At 41.7% G+C, this 22,809-nt stretch overlaps 1 protein-coding gene across 1 annotated transcript in view; it reads right to left on the bottom strand.

The window, feature by feature from the left end:
• Window positions 1-1,928: 1,928 nt before the first annotated feature.
• The window catches only part of LOC122802003, a 250,286-nt gene continuing 229,405 nt past the window's right edge, over window positions 1,929-22,809 (bottom strand). Inside the window, exon 4 of the mRNA XM_044071751.1 lies at window positions 1,929-2,058. Coding sequence (XP_043927686.1) covers window positions 1,929-2,058 — 130 coding nt within the window. The remainder of the gene's footprint in view (window positions 2,059-22,809) is intronic.

Genomic DNA, 22,809 nt, shown 5'->3' on the forward strand with positions numbered 1-22,809 from the left:
CCCAAACCATTTTGTTTCTTCTTCACTGCAATCAACACATTTTATTTCCTCTATTATCTTATATTTCACATTCTATTTCACCTGTAATTTATCTAAAATTCTCCACAAGAAATTCCCTTGCTTCATTTTTCTTCTTTAATTTCATTTTGCAACTTATGTTGCCTCACAGTTACACATTGCCCGTTCGATTCTCAGTTAGAGCGTCTTCTGTGTAGCGACATGCGTGAATGGGCGGTCCTTCGTTGAAGGTTGTGCGTTAGGCCCGGCAAGCCAGTATGTAAAACTCTACTGCCAATCATTAGCAGACCGGAGTTCCGCTGTGGCGACCCCTAACTGGGAAAAGCCGAAAGACACAAACAAACTTATTTTTTTCAGTGTACACAAAAAAAATCCAAAATCATGTTACACCATTATTTTTCCCCAAACATCATCTACTTTTAACTTCCAGAATTTTGTTTTGTTCTCATATTCTTTTTCTTCTACAGTGTCCTTTCTTCTTTTTTTCTTTTGATCCATACAATGTTTTACAAGTTTCATACAACAGCTTATCTAACATTTCTTTTTTCACACTCTTACCTTTCTCACTACCCAAAATAAATGCATATATGCTAAATGAAGTAGATTTTTTAAATTCACACCACTACACTTTTTATCATCAATTATCCCTCTTCTACTGAGTTCAGCCTTGAGCCTCAAATGAAACTAATAAAAGATCTCTAATAATTGTTCTATTCGAGTGGAACACATATATATCATCCTTAGATACTCTTTTTTCCTAAAACAAAGTGTTCAACATATACACGCACAAACACAATATATACGTGTGTGTGTGTGTCTATATACTGTACATATTACATACATACATGCATTTCTGAAAGGATAATACAAACTTTTCCACCAAGCCACCATTTTTTATTTGTTCCAGTATCTCTCCCCATTGACTTATTACACTTTCATATTCACCAAATTTCACTCCCAAAAATCTTTATTTCCTTCCTTGCAAAATCCAGTACAATTCCAATTTTTTTACCTCATCAAATCCTTTGCTCTTCATTTTATTTGCAAACCAGCTGTTTTGAAACCGGAGTTATTAATTAATATGTATAAATCATACGTATTGGTAAAATAACTTGCCTTCTCTTTCTTTCTTTTCTTGCCCTCCTCATTTCATACACATCTTCCCTACTGTATTCATTACTAACACAAAAACACATTCATTGGGCATCCCAGTATTACTCTTACATATTTCTTCCTCCTTCCTTCTGTTCATCATAACCTGTATACAAGACTTTCTATAACATTTCTTTATTGCATAATTATTTTTCTACACCATATGCCTCTAATATCTGCTACATTGCTTCTTTACTCACTTTAATCAAATGCTTTAGCAATGTCATTCACATACTACCAATCTTATTTCTTTTTCTTTCACTATCATCTCTACATATTTTACTATAATTAACATTTCTTTCACCTGTCTTGCTTTATCCCATAAACCTCTTAACCTGCTACCTTATCAAATATCTTGCTTTATCCCATAAACCTCTTAACCTGCTACCTTATCAAATACTTTACCCACATGTTTTTTTAGTACTTTTACATTTTACACTTTATACACCCTGAAATTTTGTCTCCATTTTTTTATTTTCTTTGACTCATTTTCCATATACATTTTTCATTCTTCCATGTATTCCTTCTTCCACTATATTTTCCTTCATCCATTTACTTAATGTTTTTAAAAATACTTTATCTTTATTCATTTCCTTATAAAAATAACTTACACCATCCAGTCCTGGTGCTGATTCATTCTTATGTTCTTTTATCACTTTCTGTATTTCCTCTATTCTTGCATCAGCATCTGTATCAACACCTTTTCCCCATTCCCCCATTTTGTACATAGAGTCAAACTCTTACATCACCAGTAACCATCACCTAGAGCCAATGTTTATGCAAAATCTCTTTACACTTTGATAATTGTTCACTTTCAATTCTTCTTGCCCATCTATTTCCTCTTTTTCATACATTTTTTCACAGATGTCAGTACCACATCCATAATACCTTAAATGGTAAAGGAGACATAAACAAGACGATAGCTGTGAGGAGGTCCCCACTCTGGGCTAGTAATCAAGGAGCCTGAATCCTCACTACTAACACTGGAGAGGGACGTTCACGTGGAATGCAAATGGATACACTCAGTTTTTTCCAGATGCAGACCTCTTTTCATCAAACACAATTTCCCTTAAAGAGCACACAGGGAACACACACAGCCCAGTGTCTAGGTTTCTCTCTCTCTCTCTCTCTTTCCCCCTCCAGGACCCCAATAAGGTTCTCCACTGGCACAGCTGCAGAGTTAAGTCCTCAGAAGAGTGACCAAACCAAGTCCTCCACCACTCTCGCTGTGAAACCAGTGCTTCGTGTCTCTGGCCCAAGCAGCTGACACACATACTCTCTAAGATTTGACATGCACACACACCTGGGAAAGGCTGGCACAGATTTACTAGCTATGCCACATTCTGTCCAGACTATAAGGTTGTTTCACTGCCACCAGTCAGTTACTATAAGGCTCTTAAAAGGGTATCCAATTATACTGAAATTAATACTAATAGAAATGGTAATATTGACCACACAGCAAGGTTTTCAGGAGTGGCCAGAGTTATCCCCAAATAATATATATGCAAATACTCTCAAAGCTCAACTGTTTTCTAAAAGGACAGGCCACAATGTGAAGTTTAAATATATTTAATAAATAATAAAAACATTAAAATACCAAGTACCTATTAATAATAAACACCAGAGTTGCAATCACAGCAAATATTAAAATTAACACAGATGAACAGATTCACACAGTTACAGAAAAACATCACAACTAATCTCACTATACTTTCCTGACTAATCTGAAGAATACTATTCCCTGGTCCACTTACTATAACAAGGCAAGATGAAGTAGGTGACTGATCCTTCTATGTCAGGTTTCCACTGCCCAGACTGACTGAGAGATCAATATAATATCTAAATATTACTTCTGGAATAGTTTATAGAATGACATCACATCTGGTCATCTGACTCTGTTTCTCACACTATCACCAATACTAGGCAGAGCTTTGCTCAGAGCTGCTGCAGCTCCTGGAAATCATAAAACAATTTCAAACTTCTACCCTTCCAGAGTAGCTATTAGCTCCCTGCTAGAGAGAAAAAAAAGGCTTCCTTATACTTGGTTTCACAGACATTTTGTCTCTGGTCGCAACCAGAACTGTAAGACACCATCTTTATGGTCTAATTTAATTTCAACAATTTTTCAAAGTTAACTGGGACTGAGATTAACCTCTTCTCTTCCAGTATGCTCGGTTACAATATATACATTTAAACAGTTACAATAATGCATGTACATTTTTTTTCTTTCCAGCAGGGCACACTGTAGATACATTTTAACACAAGCAACTTTACAAATACATTTTCAGCACAAACATCTGTACAAATCAGTTTGATATTCAAATAACAGAACTCTTTACTAAATTCCAGCTAGCTGTGCTGGCATATATTACACATCCACTGCCCTACTTCTCCTAGCATACCTGGCAGCACCTCTTATCATCATAATAGCGTCCATCCTTTCTTCTTTGCCAAATTCCTTTATGTGGGTAATTCTGGATTTACAACAGGACCACTGACTGCTCTGTTCATCTGACGTGCACACTGTGGAATACTTAAAGGACAGCCATGTACTAAATGCACATTTTCTTTCCTCTTGAGTGTATCTGCATCACTAGAGGTCAATCCCCATACTTATAAAAAAAGTTCCTCACACACTGAGGCATTTCTAAAGTAGTCTGCTTTCTCAGTACACACATGAAAATTTCATTAAGAATCCCTCTACCTTGCTACTGTATCACAATGCTTAACACAACTGAAAACATTTTGCTAAAGAAAGCAAATACAGCAAGGTACATGCAGCTATTTAATTTCACTCACCAAGGTTGAAGTTATTCAAGCATAACATTTACAACTTTGATTCTGGAAGTGTTGTAAAAAGCTACATTATCTCTCTATACCTGGGGCCACAGACTTTTAAATCTTTTATAGTCTGAAGATGAAAGTACAGTTGTATACCTACCATAAATGTAGATGTTCGAGTGTATTCACTGTTGCAGTCATTACTCTTGGGTTATCCTGCTAGCAGGCTACCCTCAGTCGGCCAGAATTCCAAAGTCTAGGTCTGGCGTCGGTTGCTGTCGCCTCTTCCCTGACGTCAGTGCGCCAGGGGTATAAAGATGCAGCCGGCACCATTTTCTTCAGTTTTTCTTGCCTCAGATGTCAGGTGCCCCCGAATTGGTAGGCTGAAAAAAATGCCAATAAAAATGCATGCACAAAAATAACATTTCCTTCATCTACAAGCAAATACACCAAATAGGTTGTATAGGATAGAGAAGTGCAGATAAGTCCCAGCAAAGAAAAGGGGGATGGTGGGTGGGAAACCTGGACTGCAACAGTGAATACACTGAAATATCTACATTTACGGTAGGTACACAACTGTACTATGCTCATCATGTTTCACTGTTGCAGTCATTACTCTTGGGTTGAATCCCAAAGTTGAGGATGGGTGGCTGGGCTAAATAGGATTAGGAGAGGTTATGAAGCCCTGCAGAACTGCAGTGGCAAAGCCTGCTCTGGACTTAGAGTAAAGAGGTAAGTGGTAGTGCTTTGTGAAGGTGTGCACTGAACTCCAAGTTGCAGCCTCTAAGATATCTTTGGTTGGTACTCCTCTGAGGAAGGCTGCTGAAGTGGCTGCTGCTCTGGTGGAATGAGGCCTAATGCCCTTAGGCACTGATTTTCCATGTTGAAAATAGCAGAAACAAATGCAATGGCCTATCCATTTAGAAATAGTCTGTTTTGAGATGGCCTTTCCTTGTGATCCTACAGCATATGACACTAAAAGTTGCTCAGTCTTTCTGAAAGCTTTAGTTCTGTCCAAGTAGAAGCGTAACTGCCTGTGTATGTCCAAAGAATGCAGAATTTTCTCACCCTTGTTCTGTGGATTTGGATAAAAAGTAGGCAAGTGAATGGTTTGGTTGAGGGCCACACTGGACACCACCTTAGGCATAAATGTAGGGTTTGTCCTCAGAGAAACCCTGTCTGGATGAAAAAGGATGAAAGGTTCCACAGCCATGAGTGCTTGTAACTCCGAGACTCGCCTTGCAGAGGTTATTGCTAGGAGCAGATCTGTTTTCCAGGATAAGAATTTTATATCTGTTGTTGATGCTGGCTCGAAAGGAGGCAGTGTAAGTTTTTCCAAAACATAATTGAGGTCCCAGGCCGGAATTAGTGCTCTCCTTGGAGGCCTAATGTTTTTGGCCCCTCTGAGGTACTGTCTTATTAAAGGATGAGAAAAGATAGGTGGTTCCGTATTGCAATTGGCTGAAATGGCAGAGGCATGAATCTTAATAGATGAGAAAGAAAGGCCTTTGTTTAGCATCTCAATTAGGTATTGTAAAATCTGAGGGATATTTGGTACACACGTGTCAATGCCCTGTTCCTGGTTCCAAGCACAGAATCTCTTCCATTTTTCTGCATAAGATTTTCTGGTACTGGGCCTCCTGGCCTCCAAGATAACATCCATAACAGCTTTTGAAAGAGGAGTGTTCTGAATGGCTACATTATCTGCCATGCTGCCAGATTTAAGGTCCTGAGTTGGCTGTGCAGGATCTGATTGTTTTGTTGGGTCAGCAAGTGAGAATTTTGAGGCAATATCCATGCTGAACCTTGAGACAAGCTCTTTAGGACTGGGTACCAGTGCTGGCATGGCCAGTCTGGTGCAGTCAGTATCATTTTTGGCTTCTCTTGTCTGACCTTTAGAGGCAGTGGGGGAAAAGCATATACCGTTAGATTTTTCCAGCTGAAGGATAGGGTGTCCACTTTCCATGCTTGCTTGTGATAAATCCTTGTGCAAAATCTCTGCAACTGGCAGTTGTGAGGGGAGGCAAATAGATCTATGTCTGGGCATCCCTATTTCCTTATTATCATGCTGAAGACTTGTGGATCCAGTTTCCATTCGTGAGGATCCATGAGGTTTCTGCTTAGTTCGTCTGCCAGAGTATTTGTTTTTCCTGGCAGGAATTGTGCTTGCAGGTGAACTTAAAAAGCCAATGCTGTGTCCCATAAGGTCATTTCTTGTCTGCAGAGGGGGTAGGAATGTATACCTCCCTGCTTGTTTATGTACCACATGACCATAGTGTTGTCTGTCTTTATCAGTAACTGTCCTGGATGAAGCAGGTCCTTGAAGGCTGTCAGGGCATTTTGAACAGCTAGCATCTCTTTCTGATTGATGTGAAGATGCATCTGGTTTGCAGGCCATGTGCCCTGAATACATTTTCCTGCCATATGGGCCCCCCAGGCATAATCTGATGCATCCATTGTCAGTGTCTGTCTGGCTGTGGGTAAACTGAATGACAGACCCTTGTTGTGGTAACAGGCTTCTGCCCACCATCGAAACTCCTGTTGCAGGCAGGGAATGAGTGCAATTACTGTCTGCAGGCTGTGGCAATGCTGAGTCCAAACACTTTTTAGATACCATTGTAGTTTCCTCATATGCAGTCTGGCATATGGAATTAGTAGAATGCAGGATGCCATGAAACCCAAGGCCTGCAGGATTTTCCTTGCAGATAAGTGGGTTTTTGTTGCCAGTTGCTTTTGTTTGTCTGGCGTGAGATAAGCCATCTGGGTAGTTGTATTTAAGCTTGCACTCAGGAATATTATCTCTTGAGAGGGAACTAGTTTTGATTTCTTTTCATTTACTGTGTACCCTAGGCCAATTAGTAATCTGTTTACAAATGCCAGATGCTTTAGAAGAATGTCTTTGTTCTCTGCTTGAATTAGGCAGTCGTCCAAGTAGGGATATATCTGAATTCCATTTTGTCTTCAAAATGCAATTACTGGTGCCAGGCATTTTGTGAAGACCCTGGGAGCAGTAGATAAGCCAAAGGGCAGTGCAAAGAATTGGTAATGCATTGAGCCAGCTATGAATCTGACGTATCTTCTGCAAGATTGTCTGATTGGGACATGCAGGTATGCCTCTTTTAGGTCCAAAGTTACGAGCCACGCCTTCTTGCCCAGCATGGGCAGTAGCTGCTGTAGAGTCAACATCTTGAATTTTGGAACTTCCAGAAATGTATTTAGTATAGACAGGTCCGTAGCTGCTGTAGAGTCAACATCTTGAATTTTGGAACTTCCAGAAATGTATTTAGTATAGACAGGTCCAGTATTGGTCTCCAGGTTTTGTCCTTTCTGGGTACTAGGAAAAGTCTGGAGTAAAAACCTTGCCCCTGCTCTTGTTGTGGTACTTGCTGAATGGCCCTCTGTCCATGAGGGCTGTAATTTGTTTTTGTGCCTCTGCCCATTGATTGTGTGGCAGGTCTGGCTTACCTTTTGACCTTGGTAGAATGTGAAAATGGAACCTGTAGCCTTGGGACACTATATTCAAGACCCATTTGTCTTGGGTAACCATTTGCCAATTTGATGAATACTTTCCTGACTAATCTGAAGAATACTATTCCCTGGTCCACTTACTATAACAAGGCAAGATGAAGTAGGTGACTGATCCTTCTATGTCAGGTTTCCACTGCCCAGACTGACTGAGAGATCAATATAATATCTAAATATTACTTCTGGAATAGTTTATAGAATGACATCACATCTGGTCATCTGACTCTGTTTCTCACACTATCACCAATACTAGACAGAGCTTTGCTCAGAGCTGCTGCAGCTCCTGGAAATCATAAAACAATTTCAAACTTCTACCCTTCCAGAGTAGCTATTAGCTCCCTGCTAGAGAAAAAAAAGGATTCCTTATACTTGGTTTCACAGACATTTTGTCTCTGGTCGCAACCAGAACTGTAAGACACCATCTTTATGGTCTAATTTAATTTCAACAATTTTTCAAAGTTAACTGGGACTGAGATTAACCTCTTCTCTTCCAGTATGCTCGGTTACAATATATACATTTAAACAGTTACAATAATGCATGTACATTTTTTTCTTTCCAGCAGGGCACACTGTAGATACATTTTAACACAAGCAACTTTACAAATACATTTTCAGCACAAACATCTGTACAAATCAGTTTGATATTCAAATAACAGAACTCTTTACTAAATTCCAGCTAGCTGTGCTGGCATATATTACACATCCACTGCCCTACTTCTCCTAGCATACCTGGCAGCACCTCTTATCATCATAATAGCGTCCATCCTTTCTTCTTTGCCAATTACCTTTATGTGGGTAATCCTGGATTTACAACAGGACCACTGACTGCTCTGTTCATCTGACGTGCACACTGTGGAATACTTAAAGGACAGCCATGTACTAAATGCACATTTTCTTTCCTCTTGAGTGTATCTGCATCACTAGAGGTCAATCCCCATACTTATAAAAAAAAGTTCCTCACACACTGAGGCATTTCTAAAGTAGTCTGCTTTCTCAGTACACACATGAAAATTTCATTAAGAATCCCTCTACCTTGCTACTGTATCACAATGCTTAACACAACTGAAAACATTTTGCTAAAGAAAGCAAATACAGCAAGGTACATGCAGCTATTTAATTTCACTCACCAAGGTTGAAGTTATTCAAGCATAACATTTACAACTTTGATTCTGGAAGTGTTGTAAAAAGCTACATTATCTCTCTATACCTGGGGCCACAGACTTTTAAATCTTTTATAGTCTGAAGATGAAAGTACAGTTGTATACCTACCATAAATGTAGATGTTCGAGTGTATTCACTGTTGCAGTCATTACTCTTGGGTTATCCTGCTAGCAGGCTACCCTCAGTCGGCCAGAATTCCAAAGTCTAGGTCTGGCGTCGGTTGCTGTCGCCTCTTCCCTGACGTCAGTGCGCCAGGGGTATAAAAGATGCAGCCGGCACCATTTTCTTCAGTTTTTCTTGCCTCAGATGTCAGGTGCCCCCGAATTGGTAGGCTGAAAAAAATGCCAATAAAAATGCATGCACAAAAATAACATTTCCTTCATCTACAAGCAAATACACCAAATAGGTTGTATAGGATAGAGAAGTGCAGATAAGTCCCAGCAAAGAAAAGGGGGATGGTGGGTGGGAAACCTGGACTGCAACAGTGAATACACTGAAATATCTACATTTACGGTAGGTACACAACTGTACTATGCTCATCATGTTTCACTGTTGCAGTCATTACTCTTGGGTTGAATCCCAAAGTTGAGGATGGGTGGCTGGGCTAAATAGGATTAGGAGAGGTTATGAAGCCCTGCAGAACTGCAGTGGCAAAGCCTGCTCTGGACTTAGAGTAAAGAGGTAAGTGGTAGTGCTTTGTGAAGGTGTGCACTGAACTCCAAGTTGCAGCCTCTAAGATATCTTTGGTTGGTACTCCTCTGAGGAAGGCTGCTGAAGTGGCTGCTGCTCTGGTGGAATGAGGCCTAATGCCCTTAGGCACTGATTTTCCATGTTGAAAATAGCAGAAACAAATGCAATGGCCTATCCATTTAGAAATAGTCTGTTTTGAGATGGCCTTTCCTTGTGATCCTACAGCATATGACACTAAAAGTTGCTCAGTCTTTCTGAAAGCTTTAGTTCTGTCCAAGTAGAAGTGTAACTGCCTGTGTATGTCCAAAGAATGCAGAATTTTCTCACCCTTGTTCTGTGGATTTGGATAAAAAGTAGGCAAGTGAATGGTTTGGTTGAGGGCCACACTGGACACCACCTTAGGCATAAATGTAGGGTTTGTCCTCAGAGAAACCCTGTCTGGATGAAAAAGGATGAAAGGTTCCACAGCCATGAGTGCTTGTAACTCCGAGACTCGCCTTGCAGAGGTTATTGCTAGGAGCAGAGCTGTTTTCCAGGATAAGAATTTTATATCTGTTGTTGATGCTGGCTCAAAAGGAGGCAGTGTAAGTTTTTCCAAAACATAATTGAGGTCCCAGGCCGGAATTGGTGCTCTCCTTGGAGGCCTAATGTTTTTGGCCCCTCTGAGGTACTGTCTTATTAAAGGATGAGAAAAGATAGGTGGTTCCGTATTGCAATTGGCTGAAATGGCAGAGGCATGAATCTTAATAGATGAGAAAGAAAGGCCTTTGTTTAGCATCTCAATTAGGTATTGTAAAATCTGAGGGATATTTGGTACACACGTGTCAATGCCCTGTTCCTGGTTCCAAGCACAGAATCTCTTCCATTTTTCTGCATAAGATTTTCTGGTACTGGGCCTCCTGGCCTCCAAGATAACATCCATAACAGCTTTTGAAAGAGGAGTGTTCTGAATGGCTACATTATCTGCCATGCTGCCAGATTTAAGGTCCTGAGTTGGCTGTGCAGGATCTGATTGTTTTGTTGGGTCAGCAAGTGAGAATTTTGAGGCAATATCCATGCTGAACCTTGAGACAAGCTCTTTAGGACTGGGTACCAGTGCTGGCATGGCCAGTCTGGTGCAGTCAGTATCATTTTGGCTTCTCTTGTCTGACCTTTAGAGGCAGTGGGGGAAAAGCATATACCGTTAGATTTTTCCAGCTGAAGGATAGGGTGTCCACTTTCCATGCTTGCTTGTGATAAATCCTTGTGCAAAATCTCTGCAACTGGCAGTTGTGAGGGAGGCAAATAGATCTATGTCTGGGCATCCCTATTTCCTTATTATCATGCTGAAGACTTGTGGATCCAGTTTCCATTCGTGAGGATCCATGAGGTTTCTGCTTAGTTCGTCTGCCAGAGTATTTGTTTTTCCTGGCAGGAATTGTGCTTGCAGGTGAACTTAAAAGCCAATGCTGTGTCCCATAAGGTCATTTCTTGTCTGCAGAGGGGGTAGGAATGTATACCTCCCTGCTTGTTTATGTACCACATGACCATAGTGTTGTCTGTCTTTATCAGTAACTGTCCTGGATGAAGCAGGTCCTTGAAGGCTGTCAGGGCATTTTGAACAGCTAGCATCTCTTTCTGATTGATGTGAAGATGCATCTGGTTTGCAGGCCATGTGCCCTGAATACATTTTCCTGCCATATGGGCCCCCCAGGCATAATCTGATGCATCCATTGTCAGTGTCTGTCTGGCTGTGGGTAAACTGAATGGCAGACCCTTGTTGTGGTAACAGGCTTCTGCCCACCATCGAAACTCCTGTTGCAGGCAGGGAATGAGTGCAATTACTGTCTGCAGGCTGTGGCAATGCTGAGTCCAAACACTTTTTAGATACCATTGTAGTTTCCTCATATGCAGTCTGGCATATGGAATTAGTAGAATGCAGGATGCCATGAAACCCAAGGCCTGCAGGATTTTCCTTGCAGATAAGTGGGTTTTTGTTGCCAGTTGCTTTTGTTTGTCTGGCGTGAGATAAGCCATCTGGGTAGTTGTATTTAAGCTTGCACTCAGGAATATTATCTCTTGAGAGGGAACTAGTTTTGATTTCTTTTCATTTACTGTGTACCCTAGGCCAATTAGTAATCTGTTTACAAATGCCAGATGCTTTAGAAGAATGTCTTTGTTCTCTGCTTGAATTAGGCAGTCGTCCAAGTAGGGATATATCTGAATTCCATTTTGTCTTCAAAATGCAATTACTGGTGCCAGGCATTTTGTGAAGACCCTGGGAGCAGTAGATAAGCCAAAGGGCAGTGCAAAGAATTGGTAATGCATTGAGCCAGCTATGAATCTGACGTATCTTCTGCAAGATTGTCTGATTGGGACATGCAGGTATGCCTCTTTTAGGTCCAAAGTTACGAGCCACGCCTTCTTGCCCAGCATGGGCAGTAGCTGCTGTAGAGTCAACATCTTGAATTTTGGAACTTCCAGAAATGTATTTAGTATAGACAGGTCCGTAGCTGCTGTAGAGTCAACATCTTGAATTTTGGAACTTCCAGAAATGTATTTAGTATAGACAGGTCCATTATTGGTCTCCAGGTTTTGTCCTTTCTGGGTACTAGGAAAAGCCTGGAGTAAAAACCTTGCCCCTGCTCTTGTTGTGGTACTTGCTGAATGGCCCTCTGTCCATGAGGGCTGTAATTTGTTTTTGTGCCTCTGCCCATTGATTGTGTGGCAGGTCTGGCTTACCTTTTGACCTTGGTAGAATGTGAAAATGGAACCTGTAGCCTTGGGACACTATATTCAAGACCCATTTGTCTTGGGTAACCATTTGCCAATTTGATGAAAAAAGTGCTAGTTTTCCCCCCTAAGGGGGCTGCCAAAAGAAAGGTGCTTGGATCTGGTAGAGGAAAGTCATTGGGACCGTTTCCTGTAAGGTTGTGATTTGTCTTCTCCGCTTTTGGAGGTAGGAGCACCCCATTGTTTAGGCCTGTATGAGCCTTGGGGCTGAGATCTGCCTCTGGGACACCTGTATCTGCCTCTTTGTGGTCTGTCTGACACTGGAAAGGACCAATTTTTAGAAGGCCAGTTCCTGCTAAACCTGGGTGTCTGTACCTGTAAGAAATCCTTGACTGTCTGCATGGATTTTGCTTTATCCTCCATTTTTTTCAACACCTCTTCTGCTTTAGTACCAAACAAAGTATCATGCTGTAATGGTGCATCTAATAATTTTGCTTTAACATGATCAGGCAGATTCTGTTCCTTTAACCAAGCATGCCTTCTAATAACAGAACCTGTAACAGCGGCCCTGCAAGAGGCCTCCAGTGAATCATAACCACATTGGAAAGTATGCTTTCCCACGTGTTCAGCTGCATGCAATAAATCCTGCAATTCTTTGTTCTCTGAACATTCAGTATGTGTCAACAATTTCTGTTTAAGCAGTGACATTAAAAATTGCTGATATTTAAGCATATGAAACTGAATATTTAAAGCCCTTACAGCCAGGGTAGCAGAAGTGTAGAATTTTTTCCCCCATCTGTCTACAGCCCTAGAGTCCCTATCAGAGGGGAGAGGGTTTTTTGCAGTGGAAGCTTTAACCCCTTTGGGACCCTGAGATGTAGTGCTTCTGGGTCAGCAGCGGGGTTTTTATGTAGGAATTTATGAGAATCCGGGACCCTGTAATATCTCTCTGGCTTAGTAGGTGCAGGGAGTAAAGAGTCAGGGGACAGGCCGGACTCTGAAAATACATCATCTACAATGTCTAGAACAGGTGGAATAGCAAGGGATCTGTGCTGAGGAATAAGCAGAAAGTCTCTGAGCCTTTTCTTAGATTCAGAATAATCTTGGCTCTCCCAGTGGAAATGCTCCCTCATGGTATGCAGGGTTTCACCAAAAGAATAATCCTCAGGAGGAGAGGCTGAAGGAATGGATTCTTCAGCATCAGAATCCTCATAGGGAAGCATGGAGTAATCCTGTTCAGAAGAGGAATCAGAGGAAATAGAAACCTGGTCAGAAGAATCATACTCTGTCTCTTGCCTAGGCCTCTTATCAAGAGGGGGATGGGAGCCCCTGATCAAAGTAATTAGGTCTTCAGCCATTTTAAGCATCTGTTTTTTAGGCATAGAAGTCTGAGTAGGAGAATGATGTACTTGTTTCTTTGTCTTTAGAGCTGCTTTAATCTTTGAAGCTGAAGATGGCTTAATATATAGTTGTGTAGGTCTGAAGACACCCTCAGAAGCAGATGCCTGCTCAGCGACTCCGGACCCATCTGAGGGAATGATTTCCAAGTGTCCAATACCTTGAGTATCCAGAGGCCCAGTCGGCTCCACGTGGGAGTCGGAAGTGGCCTGTGGCTCTGAGGTAGTGGGCGCCAGGGGCTGCGAAAGCACCTCACTGAGAACCGGTGAACCAGCGACTGGCCTAGTAGAGGCTTCGTCATTGGTTTTGGACCTCGGATGCCTATCCTTTTCCTTGTCCTTGCGTTTTTTGTAAACTCCGGTTGTCAGCTGGTCCGACGGCATTATATAATTAAATCTTCGGCCAAAGTAATGAAATGCAAAATCGAACCGACGCTTGATAGTGCGTTGGTTAAATCTAGCACAAAACCGACAGCTAGCAACGTTGTGATCAGGACCTAGGCAAGGAATACAATAAGAGTGAAAATCCTTATGAGGCATTTGCTTCCCACAAGAAATACAATTGTTAACTTTTTCTGACATCGGTCTGGAGCAAGAAAAAAGTTTCCCCAATGGGGTACTTAGCTTTAATGAAGACTTCGGTTCTGAATTTCGGATTTGAAAATCTCAGGAGTCGGCCGACCGGCACTTGCGAACTGCTTTTGCTTCGGGCACCGGGCAGCAAGAAAGACTGAAGAAAATGGCGTCGGCTGCATCTTTTATACCCCTGGCACACTGACGTCAGGGAAGAGGCGACAGCAACCGACGCCGGACCTAGACTTTGGAATTCTGGCCGAATGAGGGTAAGCCTGCCTGTAGGATAACCCAAGAATAATGACTGCAACAGTGAAACACGATGAACATTGGCTCTGATAATCACAGAGCTCAGCTTCACAAATTAGGTGAGCTTTACAAGCCAAAAAATATAATACTCTGGCTGACTCAGGGAAGGAAGCTGAAAGGGAAACTCAAAATATCACTTTTAAAGACTTTATGTATTTTTTATTCTTTTTTAAGAATCTGTCATAGATGGTGTAACACACGTAGGAAAGGTAGGGTGGTGTTGTGTTTAATAAAGACAATTTCACCTCAAAACGAACAAGATGTTTTATTTATTATTTTTATTACTAGTTGTAGTGTACTGGTTGCATCGGATGGTAACACATGTAGGTATTTATGAGTCACAACAGCACAAAAGTCACTATTTTTTACTGAGGATTCCCAAACTTGACAGAATTTTGCACTACTTCCATAGTAAGTGAAATGAACTGGTGATATAACAGCACATAACAGGGCATTATAACTTTCTAAAGTAAATAATAAAAAAAAAAAAAAAAAAAAAATCACAGTAGCATGTCTGCCCCACGAAAGGCAAACAAAAGTTATGTACTCACCATAATGTTACATCTGTATTGTCCATTTTCATTCTTCCTCTGCTGATGGGTCTTGGATGCGACTTGGACGCTTCACCCAAATCCTCAAATTCAAATTCTTGAGCTGCTCCCTTTACTGATAATGCCCTACCAACCTAACATACCTCAGATCGAGTTTGCTGCCCATAGGAGTCCATAGATAATCCACTAAGATAATTCAAAAAGGTATAGAAAAGAAAAAGAGTTGGAGATCAAACAGGGAACAACAGTTCCCAAGGTGAAACTCTTAGGCCTCTCCAGCAGAAAGGGAGGGCGGGAAGTTGAAAAGAACGAAAATGGACAACACAGATTTAACATTATGGTGCGCACATAACTTTTTTATCTGATGTCAATTTCATTCATTCCTCAACTAATGGGACAGAGTTCCCGGCTAAAAGAACCTTGGGTGGTCCTCATGGAAGGATACTTTGAGTACTGCAGAGCCAATTGCAGCAGTTTCTAGAAACCAAATCCAACTTGTGCTATCAAATAAAGTTATGAGTATTGGAAGTAGTAGCTGCACAAGTGTCACTATGGAAGCTTTTGACCACAAACAGCCACACTTTGTGGAATGAGCTCTAGGAGGTTTAGGCAAGGACAGTCCTTTTTTTACTACAGACGAAAATACAATTGATTTACAATTTGGCTAGTGTAACTTTAGAAACTGACTTGCTCAATCTGTTAGTGAGAAGGATACAAACAACTGGTCAGTCTTCTGGAAATCTTTGGTTTTGTGGAGATAAAACCAAAGTTGTCTATGTACATCCAAAAGATGCAGCATGCATTCTCTCCTTGTTTGAAAAATTTGGAAAGAAAACTAGAAGGTTAATGACCTGGTTAATATTAGGCTCAGAAGCTGCCTTACACAAAAAACATGGGTTGGTCTATAAAGAAACCGAGTCTTTGTGGAAAACTTGGTAAGGAGGGTTGAATGATACAGCCTGGAGTTCGGATACTCATCTAGCTGATATAATAGTGACAAAAATGTTTTCTAAGACAAATCTTAAAGTCTGACCTGGCTGAAGGTTCAAAGGGGCTTTGGGTCAGAGTTCGAAGCAAAATAGTTAAATCTGAAGGAGCCGCAGGATCCTTTAGTGGAGGTCTAAGTAAAAAAGTTCTTTGAGAAAGGCTTTGCGTAATTTAGAAAACAAAAAGAATTATTTTCCCCTAGATGGAAGTTTGAAATGACAGCCAACTGGACCCTAATAGCAGAAAAAATAGCCCCTTCATGAAAAGTGAAGCTAAAAAATTCAAGTACCGCTGGGTTAAGAGCCAGGAACACAAACATCTTCCATTTACTTTTGTAAATCTTTTTAGTAGAATGTTTTTGAGAAGATAACATATGACAGACAGGGGAAGAGAGCTAAGGCTGTTTAGCAAGCAGTGGAACTGGAGAAACAATGCGATCAGTTTGAGGACTGTTAAGTCCAGATAAGTCATTCCGGTTGGGTGAGACAGAAGGTCTGGAGTGGGATCTAGTATCCAGGGCAGATGTACAAGATAAGGCCAGAGAAAGGGGAAGCAAATTTGACGAAGCCCAAAATGGTGCAATAAGGACAACTATGTTCTTTAACCAGTACACTTTCTGTAGAAGTTTGGGAATGAGAGGTAAGAGGGGTAAGTATAGAGGAGAATGGAGGGCCAATCATGGACCAGAGCATTGGTGACTCCCCCTTTGGTGGGATCTGGGAAAAGAACCTGCTGCATTTGCTGTTGACAGGAGAAACGAAAAGGGCATGGCATGGGTGGCCCCATCAATGGAAAATTTTCACCAATCTTTGACATTAAGAGACCACTCATGAGAAGTCAAAATGGACCTGCTTAGTTTGTCTGCAATAACACTGCCTTTCCCCAGTATGTGCATTGCTATGAGAAACCCATTGCCACACACTCAATGCTTCTCGACATGGCAGGTAAGAGCTGGTTCCTCGTTGTTCATTGATGTACCAGAATACAGAAATACTGTCCCATCTGAATGGCAATTATCCTGGGAGTGAACATCTTCAAAAGCTTGCAACACTTGGAGGACTGCTCATTTCCAGGACATTGACATGTGTCTTAGCCTCTTCTGGGGATCACACACCTTGGACTGTCCTTCCCAAGTACTGTCCCCCAACTCACTTGAGAGGTGTCCGTGGTCAACTTGGCCATGGGCAGGGAAGAACAAATGGATGGTCTTGGGAAACTTCATCTGAGAGAAGCCACCAAAGATGATATCTTTTGTAATCTTGAGTGATCTTGATGGGGGTGGATAACGGCTGCTGAAGAACAGACCACTGTATCAACACGGTGTACTACAGAATCTCCATGTGAAATCTGGCTAACGGGACTAGGGTGAGAGTAATTGCCATATATCCCAAAGCTTGTAAGATTAGTTACTGCCATGGATCCCAAAGCTTGTAAGATTAGTCGTGCTGGAAGAGGAAAATGCAGGATTACTTTCTTGACCTGAGATCTGAGTGTCTGGATTAGAGCTAGAGGAAGAGAGGCTGTCTGACCATGTCTAGATGAGCATCTATGAACTCCAGACTCTGCATATGTCTGAGAAGTAATTTGCTGCAACCGACTGTGATGCCTAGGTGAAGACACAACTGGAGCAAGTAGTCAATTGCCTGTAGGAGTAGATGCCTTGTTGGAGCAGACAGCAGCCAGTCATCTAGGTACAAAAACACTCGAAATCCCAGCAGTATCCGGTGAGCTTCTACCACCACTATGCATTTGGCGAACCCCTTGGGGGCTTTGGTGACACCAAAAGGTGGTGCTCTGAACTGGCAATGACTGGCTCCCAGCTGGAAGTGCAGATATCTTCTGAAGCACCTGTTCATTTTGATGTGATAGTATTCATCCTGAAGATCTACTGAGCACATCCAATAGGGCAATCCCAGTAGGGGCAAAATGGACTGAACCGTGACCATCCGGAACCTTGCATATTTCAAGAACTGGTTTAGTCTGCTGAGATCCAGGATGGATCTCAAGCCCCCTGTCTTTTTTAGCACTAAGAAGAATCTTGAGTAGGTCCCAGATTCTATCTGGTCTGGGTGGACCTCCTGGACATCCCTTTCTGAGCAGCTTTTCTATGTTTAATGCTGCCATCTCCCTCTGATGGGGATTCTTTTCATTCTTGCAGGGAGAATTTGGGAAAATGGTATGATATAAATTCTGGATATAATTATCTGGACCCAGGAATCTTTTGCTATGGATACCCAGGCTTTCTGATGCAGAGACAAGCACACACCCCCCAACTGCCTCCAAAGGGCAATAGTCAGGCCGCCATTCAGGAGCACTGGTAGGGTTTGTCTGAGAAGGAATCCCATAAACACTGGTTCTGCTGGCCACCTTTACTGCGGGGGCAGCATTTTCCCTTAGAGTTCCCCCCTCTGCCTCTGGGGGACCTAGCTCCTTGTGAGTCTTGGAAAGGACCTTGGGATTTGTAGAACCATATTTTTCTACTTCCTCAATGATTCTGGAAAAAGGGCATTTGAACAGTAGAAAAACATACTCCTACAGCATACAAGGTCTTTCCTTCTTGCTCACATCTGGAGAGCATGTCTTACTTTCAGCCAAATATGGAATATGCATCAAATGCAGCACTGATGAATGAAGACTTAAAGGGCTCTGCAAAGTCACATAGGGGTATCCAGATACATCTTCTTAATGCCCATGCCTGAACCTGCCACCCATAAGGTACCTTTCACTGCATGGGAAATCAGCCTCATGAACATGTTAGTCAGACTGAAGGGTGACCAATTGCAAGGAGAGTCTGTTCAAGTTCTCCGCCGACATGGACTCAGAAAGAGATTTGGAGAGTCCTTTAGTCAAATCTTGTTGCAGTCTCTTGAAATGTGCCAAGTAATTCAATGACTGCAGAGCAAAGGTCAACAAAGCATAAACGCACTTACTGAATCTGTCCAGGGTTCTAGATTCCCTGTTAGGGGGATGGACAGAACAGCTCTGCTATGCAAGCTCGTTTTTCATGGCTGCTGCCACAACCATGTCTTCAGCTGGTACCCCATTGCTCTAGTGTGTCCTGTCATTGGAGATAGCTAGAAATTTATCTGGATACTTAGGGATATGCTCCACAGGCAAGTGTCTTTTTGCACTGTTTTGGCTGTTCCTTCATGGCTCTGCAGAGGATTTTTTTCTTTTGTTGAATAGTCCCATTTATGCTAGGGGTCCACCAGGGTGGTTTATTTTCTGGGAGGTAATGCATCCTCTATCATCATCATCTTCTTTCGGCTGTTCCCATTAGGGGTCGCCACAGTGGACCACCTGTTTCCATTTCTTCCTGTCCTCCGCATCTTGCTCTGTCACACCAATCACCTGCATGTCCTCTTTCACCACATCCATAAACCTTATCTTAGGCCTTCCTCTTTTCCTGTTACCTGGTAGCTTCATCCTTAGCATCTTTTTCCCAATATACTCAGCATCCCTCCTCAGCACATGTCCAAACCAACGTCATCTTGCCTCTCTGGCTTTGTCTCCAAACCTTCCAACCTGGGCTGACCCTCTAATATACTTATTCCTAATCCTGTCCACCCTCGTCACACCCAGTGCAAATCTTAACATCTTTAACTCTGCCACATCCAGCTCAAACTCTTGCCTTTTTGTCAATGCCACTGTCTCCAACCCATATAGCATAGCTGGTCTCACTACCCTCTTGTAGACCTTCCCTTTCACTCTTACTGGTACTCGTCTGTCACAAATCACTCCTGACACTCTTCTCCACCCACTCCATCCTGCCTGTACTCTCTTCTTCACCTCTCTTCCACACTCACCATTACTCTGAATTATTGATCCCAAGTATTTATACTCATCCACCTTTGCCACCTCTACTCCTTGCATCCTCACCATTTCTCTATCCTCCCTCTCATTCACAAACATTCTGTCTTAGTCCTGCTGACGTTCATTCCTCTTCTCTCTAGAGCATATCTCCATCTCTCCAGGGTCATCTCCACCTGTTCCCTACTCTCACTACAGATCACAATGTCATCTGCAAACGTCATAGTCCACGGGGACTCCTGTCTGATCTCGTCTGTCAACCTGTCCATCACCACTGCAAATAAGAAAGGGCTCAGAGCTGATCCTTGATGTAATCCCACCTCCACCTTAAATGCATCCGTCACTCCCACCGCAGACCTCACCGCTGTCACACTACCCTCGTACATATCCTGTACCACTCTTACATACTTCTCTGACACTCCCGACTTCCTCATACAATACCACAACTCCTCTCTAGGCACCCTGTCATATGCTTTCTCTAAGTCTACAAAAACACAATGCAACTCCTTCTGACCTTCTCTGTACTTCTCCAATCTACACTCTCAAAGCAAACATCGCATCTGTAGTGCTCTTTCCCGGCATGAAACCATACTGCTGATCACTAATCATCACTTCCCTTCTTAACCTAGCTTCCACTACTCTTTCCCATAACTTCATGCTGTGACTGATTAATTTAATCCCTCTGTAGTTACTACAGCTCTGCACATCACCCTTACTCTTAAGGATCGGTACCAAAACACTTCTTCTCCATTCCTCAGGCATCCTCTCACTTTCCAAGATTTCATTAAACAATCTGGTTAAAAACTCCACTGCCATTTCACCTAAACACCTCCATGCATCCTCTATGCAGCTATGAATGTAGTTGCACAGTGCTTTTGTGTACAGCTCAGAGTAGGCCTCAGTGCCATCCGGGTTTGGAGGGGCTTGGAAATTTAACAAGCTGTAACCTGAGGTAACTGGCCTTAGCAAAGTTCTTAACAGGTTTGGAGTTTGATGGGGATTCTAGGTTAGTTTTAATACTAAAGGAGATCATTTCATGGTCAGATCTTACCAGGAAGGAGCATCCCCCCCCCCAAGTTTGTGAGTACTATTGTCTAGGAAATTTGTACCCCTTAGTTGGGGTGCTAACTAGTTGCTCCAGGGTGTTTGTGTTGAAGTCCAAAAACCTCAAAGAAAGTGAACTGTGTGTCATATAAGTCTCCCTCTTAATGGATGTACAATTGAGGTCTCCCATAAGCATGATGTTAGGCTGAATGTTAAGAGATTCCAGTAGGCTTAGGTAGGAGTTTTAGACTCATGTTAGGGGATCTGTAGCTAGCAAGGATAGAATAGGGGGTGCACCTATGGTTAAGCTGGGCACGGAATAGCTCAAGGGAGTCATTTTGTTGGACCAGTCTAGCAGTGTTCTTGTCCTTTATGAACAATGAGACACCTCCTCCCTTTGTTTTATCATGAGCTGTTGCTTTATCCTGAGTTATTGTTGTGCTAGATTTTTGTAGAAATTCATTGTAAGATAAATGTTTTTCTCAGGTTTTGCCTATAGTGGTCCTTTAATAGACTGCACTGGATAATATATTATCAATAATTAAACCAAACATGCCCACAAGATTCTGCAGTAGTTTGGTTTAACAGGTCTGAAAATTTTCAGCATATTGTGGGCAGCATCATGTATGCTACTTAACAGTATGCAGCAATACCACCACAAATGCTTCTGCATTAAATAGACAAAAAGATCAGAAAAACAGACAGCTATATTATCAAAAACTTTTCCAAAGTACTGAAGGCAATTACTGAATCATTTACCAAATTACTAGATTGAGATAACTATTGTGTAATACTTGTGTACAACTTCTCTCATTCAGACGTAAAAACAGTCTACCCTTACTGTCATATACTTTACATTACAAAGATATATACAAATACCATCAAGAATAGCACTACACTGAAGTTCCAGTGTCCCAACAAGATTCAGACGAGTTTACCAAGTTATCCTTTAACAATAAAAACACCTCACTTATATCTTTCAGTTTATTAAACGATTAACTCTCATCAAACCATCGCACAAAATGTACTTCAGGAAGGAAATGACTACATAAGTAAAGCATTCCACTGCATCACGCAACTATATTAATAAAAGAAAAAAATCACCTTATGAAGAAGAACACGGGGAACACAAAAATAAATTAAACAAAAACAAACTGACAACAACATTCAAGACCACAGCTGAGTGCAGAGAGAATATATTTAACAAAAACGAAAGTTATGGACTTACAATAACTATACAGTCTTGTTTGCTTCTGTCCTATCTATCTATGAACTTATCTATCTATGACTTACAATAACTATACAGTCTTGTTTGCTTCTGTCCTATCTATCTATGAACCTATGAACTTTGCTCAACGAATGGGTTATTATCTTGAATCCGACTTCGGCCATTTTTAGACTTTGGATCCAAGTCTCAGGCTTCTCCCCTTAACCATAATCCACTGCAGTTAGTAAATTACTTTAGGTTGAGTTTGCCCATAATCTACAATAAACTGACACAGCCTCGTTATAAGGAAAAACCACAACACAGAAAAGCTAACAATGCCCGACTCAGAGCTTGAGTAGTACATATCCAAGCCATAAGTACAATCAGTACAGTCACGTCAAGAATGAAGAGAAAAGGGGTAACTGGATGGTGGAATGGTGGAAGGGAAGTTGAAGAAGGATGGAACCAGACGATATGAATAGTACATTTATGTAAAATCTTACCATAACAACAGATGTTCTCTTCATTGCTACTCTCCATTGCTGCAGTATTCTTAATCTAAGGGATTTCCTGCCAAGGATAGCCCACCTTCCTGCCAGTATACCGAAGCCTTTAGTTCTTATAGGCACCGTATATCACAAATATGCTCCCCACACAATGTGCAGGGCTTAAAGGTGACATACGCATACAAAACTGAAAAAGACCCAGTAGGAACAGAATGCCTTTACGGACAAGGATAACGTGCATCCAGAAGGAGAAAAATGAATTGAAAATAAGCTCCTCAGCCAGGAGGGCAAAAAAAGGTACAGGGCAAAAGGCAGAACAGAGAGGGTAGGAAGGTAGGAACAAATACTGCAACAGTGAAGAGACTGACATCTACTATTAGGATAAA

Source organism: Protopterus annectens, chromosome 5.part0, assembly GCF_019279795.1.
Source record: "Protopterus annectens isolate FY-2018-M chromosome 5.part0, PAN1.0, whole genome shotgun sequence".
Taxonomy (NCBI): Eukaryota; Metazoa; Chordata; order Ceratodontiformes; family Protopteridae; genus Protopterus; species Protopterus annectens.